The sequence below is a fragment of the Siphateles boraxobius genome, unplaced genomic scaffold (genome assembly GCF_051911475.1).
Source record: "Siphateles boraxobius isolate OS27281-9 unplaced genomic scaffold, OSU_SipBor_1 211, whole genome shotgun sequence".
Lineage (NCBI taxonomy): Eukaryota > Metazoa > Chordata > Actinopteri > Cypriniformes > Leuciscidae > Siphateles > Siphateles boraxobius.
In genome coordinates this window covers 186,828-192,827 of record NW_027508824.1, presented here as the reverse complement: position 1 = coordinate 192,827, position 6,000 = coordinate 186,828, and the positions used below count along the sequence as shown (strand labels likewise).

The following is a 6,000-nucleotide window of genomic DNA, read 5'->3' as shown; positions in this document are numbered from 1 at the left end:
TCAGGTATTCCAGCAATCCTCTTCTTAATTAAAGGAAAAATGCACATCAAATACTCCAGTGGCAAATAAACACATTCACTTTCCTTCACTTTTTACTTTTCTGCTTCTGTGTTTTGCATTTTTTGCTGCCACATGAGACTCTTTCTTTCATTGTCACTTTAAAACGCATTCTAGCCTACACAATTTAAAATCTATACAGTAAGACGTCCATCCCAGTAATATTCCCTGTTTACATCTTTTATAAGGAAGCATTTTCATCAATCCGACCACAAGAAGACGACTCAAAATAGGTCTACAGTTGTAAACGGGGGGGGGAGCATGTCTTCTTTCAACCACTTCCAAAGGAAGTCAAAAACGCATTCGACCGCATTTCTTTCGCAGTGTAAACGCTTATGTGGTCGAATGCGTTCGAACAGCCACAAAAGGTCGCCTACTGACCGGGAAGTGCGCTGGCTGGGATTTAAACTTTGTTGGCTGAAGACCTAAAGTTGGTTTGAAGATGAAAAACGTACCAAGCTAAATGTTCTCTCACCATTCCTGATTTCTAACACACACTCACAGGTGTGTGTTCTTGCGGCTGTCAGAGCAGAAACGAAAGCTGATGCTCTCCATATGTTTTTCTATCGTCTCCTTTCGTGCTCATATGTAAATTGTGCAAGCTTATATAATTATTTCGTCCATTAGATCTGAAAAAGCTCATAGATTTCCCCACACATAGACCTCGAAGAAATCAGGAGAGAAGCGATTGAAAGTAGAAAAGCGACGGATTAATGCTGCTGTCACGTGTTATTGGAAATGTCCTATACGTCTGAAGTTGTGATTACGAGGTTGTCTCATTCAAGTGCTTTGTTGTCGAAAAGAACAGGAATCATGTAGAACACCAGGTTTATTTGACATCCCCATTCATTGACAACCATTTTAACATTCACAGCACCATCTAATCTGACAATTCTGGAATTGCGGTCAAATACAGGCTAATTTCGCTGAGTAGGCTAATACAACAGACAGATCGCTTCAAATGATTATTCATATATCTAAATATGCACTACTTTAACCAAAGACAAGGTGATGTAGTTTTTACGGAAATAAACTAATCAAGAATAGCAGTCACCTCAGCAATCGCCATATTTAAAGTGTATGGGCCGCCCAAATCGGGAACTTGGGTATCAAAATGATCCCTGAACTTCCCAGTGGTAAATACGACTTGAGAGGACTTTTCATGTTTAACTTTTAGCGTAAGTATTAATTCCGATAGCAAGTTAGGGAAGCATAAAACACAAGTGGTGCTTCTCAACACTCAAATTGAAACTTCCTCGATCCTGTCCTCCAGCCTGTGACCTGTGATCAAAGTTAGCCATCTTGAAGGAGATCTCAATTCTTTAATTGCACCAGGAGAAGGCGAGGAACGAAGAGTGAAGAAGAGGAGTCATGAGCGAGGACACACGGGGCTAAGACGCGAGGAAGAGAGGATGCACAAATAAGAAATAAGAACCACTCCAGGTGTAAACGGGAATGTGCCTCCCTTGTCTACGTGTGATCGACCAAAATTCATCTTAACACCAGGGGTAAACTGAAAACTCATCTCTTCCGTGAGTAGGCTACATAACATAAAAATAAAAATAAAACTTTCCTTCTCCTTTAAATCCTCCCTTGTCTGTTTTTTGCTACTCTGAGCAGTGCCTGAACTTTGTATTTTGAGCACCTCTTGCGTTGTTCTTGCCTCCTCACGATGACTCGCTTGCTTTAGTCCTCAGTTATAAGTTGCTTCGGATAAAAGCGTCTGCTAAATGACTAAATGTAAATGTTGTGTTCAAAGAATCGTATGTGAGGAATGTGAGGCCAATGAGTAGAAACCCCATGCAAACTTAAGCTTCGTCTTTGAAGCAGTACATGAGAGCTGAGGTGAAACACTAACCTGTGGATTCAGAGACTCGCGGCCGTATTTCTGATATGATTTTGTGTCATTGATAAATAAATCTCAATCTACAGCATTTGTTGATGATGTCATCCTCAAGCACGGGCTCCTGAACGATTTCTCTGCAGAAATGAAAGAAATGTAAGAAGTCAGTTGAACTCTGCAGGAGCGTATACAAATAAACTAGTTTGGTGTTATTGTGTGTATTGTGTGTGAGCAGCAGGGGAACAGTTATCATCAGTTATGTTATCATTAAAGGGAGCAAGATTATTTAATTTTAAACTTTTAAAATGAAATATTGATAAAGAAAAGAGCTTTCTATAACTTAAAATATGTTGACATTATTATTTTAATTAGCAGATGATGATGGCCCTAGATGCAGTTTTTTTCCAAGCTAGATCACTATTTGAACCTGTTTCATGAGTGCATTAATATTACATTATTTATTATTATGAATGTTATTATATCATATTATAATTCATTGATTCATTTGTTGTTGTTTTATTTTTAATTTTTAGGTTCAGATCATTGTGCAGAAATAATCCCAAATGAATCACTGTTTTTCTGAGTGTTTGATTCGTCTAATATCAACCACATTTTTGTTCTTATAAAATATTTTAAAACATTTTCATTTAGCTAATTTTAAACCAAACTCAATCAAGAAAGAAAGACTTTAATGCATTTCAAGAACTTTTTAAAACAAACATTTTTAATCATTCACAGTTATATGTATCTGCTCTGTTAACAATTATATGGGCAGTTCAAACAGGTGTAGTAACCCAAGTGTGAATGAGACATAATGTTGTACAGCCTGACTGTGTATTGCATTTCAGGTCTTCATTCAAACCATCTGTCTGAGATGATCCAGTTATGAGCTGCACTTCTGCTTATGGCAGTACAGGAGCCAAAATTTTATTGCAGATCATTTTGAAATTTGTATGTATTTCTATCAGTAAAAATTGCATTCTTCTGTGTAGGCTTAAAAACAACAACCATAATAATACATCATATCTGGCACAGTTATGTATATTTTTATTACGACAGAACAGACAGTCAACCCTCACTAGTGCACTGTTTACTTACTGTCGATGATACTCTTAAGTAACCTGTCTTGAGCCATTAGATGATTTCAGAAGATTGCTTAGTTGTCAAATTAATATAACCAACAGCACCATCTAGCGTTTTACAGTAGTTTTCACTGGATGGAAAACATATACAGTATGCAAATTATAGTGTTCAGTGTTTCAGTAAACATCCATTATATAACATTTCTGGTCAGTTTAGAGATCAAACTATGATTTATTTCGGTGATTTACATGTTTTTTATGAAATGCTACAGAATTGCAAGATAGAGGATTCTCATTTCCATCATAACCAATAAACCTTTTTTTTTTAAAGAAAAACTCATTCTCAAAAATGTGATGACTGTGACTCTTTGTTACTAAAACATTACTAACACAAACAATAGAAATAAATGTACAACATTATATTTTTGATTAAAAGATGACCCTTATATGGGCTATATACATAGTTACCTACACAAACTGGTACTGAAAAGAAAATACTGCTGCATTGTAACGGTGTGATAGAGAATAAAAATTAATGTTTTTTTGTTTGTTTTGTTTTTTAGATTGAAAAAGTGTTTTGGACCTGGAAATAAAAAAGTAAAACAAACAGTTGTACTGGTCTGTAGATTATTGCATATCTCTCCAGCAGAGAGCACAATAGCTTCAGCTATCATACTAGCAGTCGCATATATAAAAGTTTATATATGCCTACATATATATATATATATATATATAAACAATCGATTTTTGTGACATTTGCTATGCTATAAGCCTATCAGATGCACATGCAAAAATGAGCCTTTTGACTGCGTTATCATTAACATGGTCTTTGCATGGTGACTGTCTGCAGGGTTTTTAATAATGACAGTAATAAAACTTTATGGCTCAGGAAGTTAAAGCCAGGCCTGTGCTCTCCTGGAGTCTAGAATGGCCATATGTTACTGCAAATCCTCCGGCCACTGCCTGACATTACAGCAACATAAAACATAGTTTTGTTCAGATTAATGTTTAGAAACTTTCATAAAACAGTGTCTCTTTGTTTATTTGTCCTCTAACAATGTCTAGAAATATACACTCATGATCATCACAAGAGAACTGTCACTGTGGGTATTTTTTCTTCAACCATACCATTAATTCTTTGGTGCAAATGTCATTTTATTTTTAATAAAATGGGTGGCCATTTTATATTGCTAAGGCTAATGTCATAGCTATGATTTTATGTATCCTTAATACTCACAATTTGGGAGGTGATGTACGATAAAAAAGAATATATTTACCAAAGAAATTTGCTTTTTCTTTGTTTTCTCCACAAGATATCTCATCTCCTCTTAGTACACTAACTTTTGAAAAACTTTATTAGTGGTTTGTGGTGGAAATGACAACATAGAGTGAGAAATTGAGGGGAAAATATAGATAATGTTCGCACAATAAATGCTGAATGTAATATTTCTCTCTTTGTTTAGATCAGTGTAAATGTAATATTTTATCATTGTCACATTTCACGATTAGAACGCTAGCAAAAGGGTAAAACAATATCTAGATTTGAAAAGCATTTAAAAAGTAGCAAAGATATTAAATGATAGGTCTGCATTTAAAAAAAAATTAATATTTAAAAAAATATATTTTTAAGTTTTTAATAACTATAACTTTTATTATTATTATTATTATATATTAAATATAAATGTTATTCTTATATTCTTATAATGTATCATTGTTTTATTATTATAAAATAATATTTAAAACTCTTAAAAATAATAAAGAAATGACTTTGTAATGCTAGCATTTCTCAAGATTAATCACTTGTTGATAATAAATACACAAATAAATGAAAAATAAACAAAGCAATTTTTAATGTGACAGATTATAACAAAAAGAAAAACTTAAGAATCTAATAGTTTAATAAAAGTCTAGTCTTGAGATATAAAATTGGCCGAAGTTGAAAAAATGCTCTTTCTATTCAGTGTCACTTTGTATCCATTCCATACTCAGTATCTGTACTCGACTAGTAGGCTCGCGTACTAACAGCCGGACACACGACAGACCCGTCAGACTGGTCTAGTTACCGCTTGGTGCCGCCTGTGGGAGAAACGCGGAAGAAGAGTTCATTCAAGGCGTTTGGTGATCCACACACACACACACACACACACACACACACACGTACACGAGTTTCCCCTGGTAAACATGCTATCGTGAAGCTTCTCCAATGCGCCTTCGCGTTTTCCTCTCATTCCCTGCGGTTTCGAGTGGAGATGTCTGGACACACAGCACTGCATGGACTGATACTCTTATATTCAATTCACCCGCTCGTGCTCGCAGAGAAACCGGGTAAGTGAACAAAAACACGGCAGATGATCGGAAACAAAAGAGTGTTTGCTGAGGCGTCAGAGATTACTGGAGGATCTAGAGTTGTTTGCGTGCAACATGCATGTATGGTGTAGTATATCATCGTAAGTAAACGTAGCCTGCAGTTGCTCCTGAGGAGTTATAATGTTTCAAACTTTGTTACATGCGCTTCAGATCCGGTTAATTCTTGAGCGCAGAGCGTTTCATTCTGAGATCTAAACATTAAATTCCAATGGATTGTGTTTATGATTAGTTTCGTCTTGCATGTGTTTCTCATAGAAACCACCATTTAAAGGTAAAGTTGATATCCTTAAACTTTAGACATGGACGACGGATAAGATTTTTGATGTCTAATTTGGCTGATTATAAAATGTGCTGACTGTATAGCACATGCATGCTGGCACAACTTTCCCTCGAATCACTCTCACAGCGGGACTGTGTGTGTTAGTCTCAGTGTCTCTGGATGGTCAAAGCAGCATCTGATCTGCATTGTGCAAAAACATGTATCTTTTGTCTCGGATTTTAGTACTGTACTACAGACTACTGAGGTCTTTTACTGCTGGGATATTCCTTTAGGACTCATTTTAATTTCAGTATACAGTGCATTGCCTGCGTTATAGAGACGATGGAGTGGAGAAACATTTGGTTATTAAAAGGAACAGTTTGGTCAAAAAA

The 6,000-nt window shown here is 35.6% G+C and overlaps 1 protein-coding gene across 1 annotated transcript in view; it reads left to right on the top strand.

The window, feature by feature from the left end:
• The first annotated feature begins 5,059 nt into the window (after positions 1-5,059).
• LOC143746152 (discoidin, CUB and LCCL domain-containing protein 1-like) overlaps positions 5,060-6,000 on the top strand; it is a 41,705-nt gene continuing 40,764 nt past the window's right edge. The window contains exon 1 of the mRNA XM_077237913.1: positions 5,060-5,307. Within this exon, the coding sequence (XP_077094028.1) occupies positions 5,232-5,307 (76 nt within the window). The 5' untranslated portion in view covers positions 5,060-5,231. The remainder of the gene's footprint in view (positions 5,308-6,000) is intronic.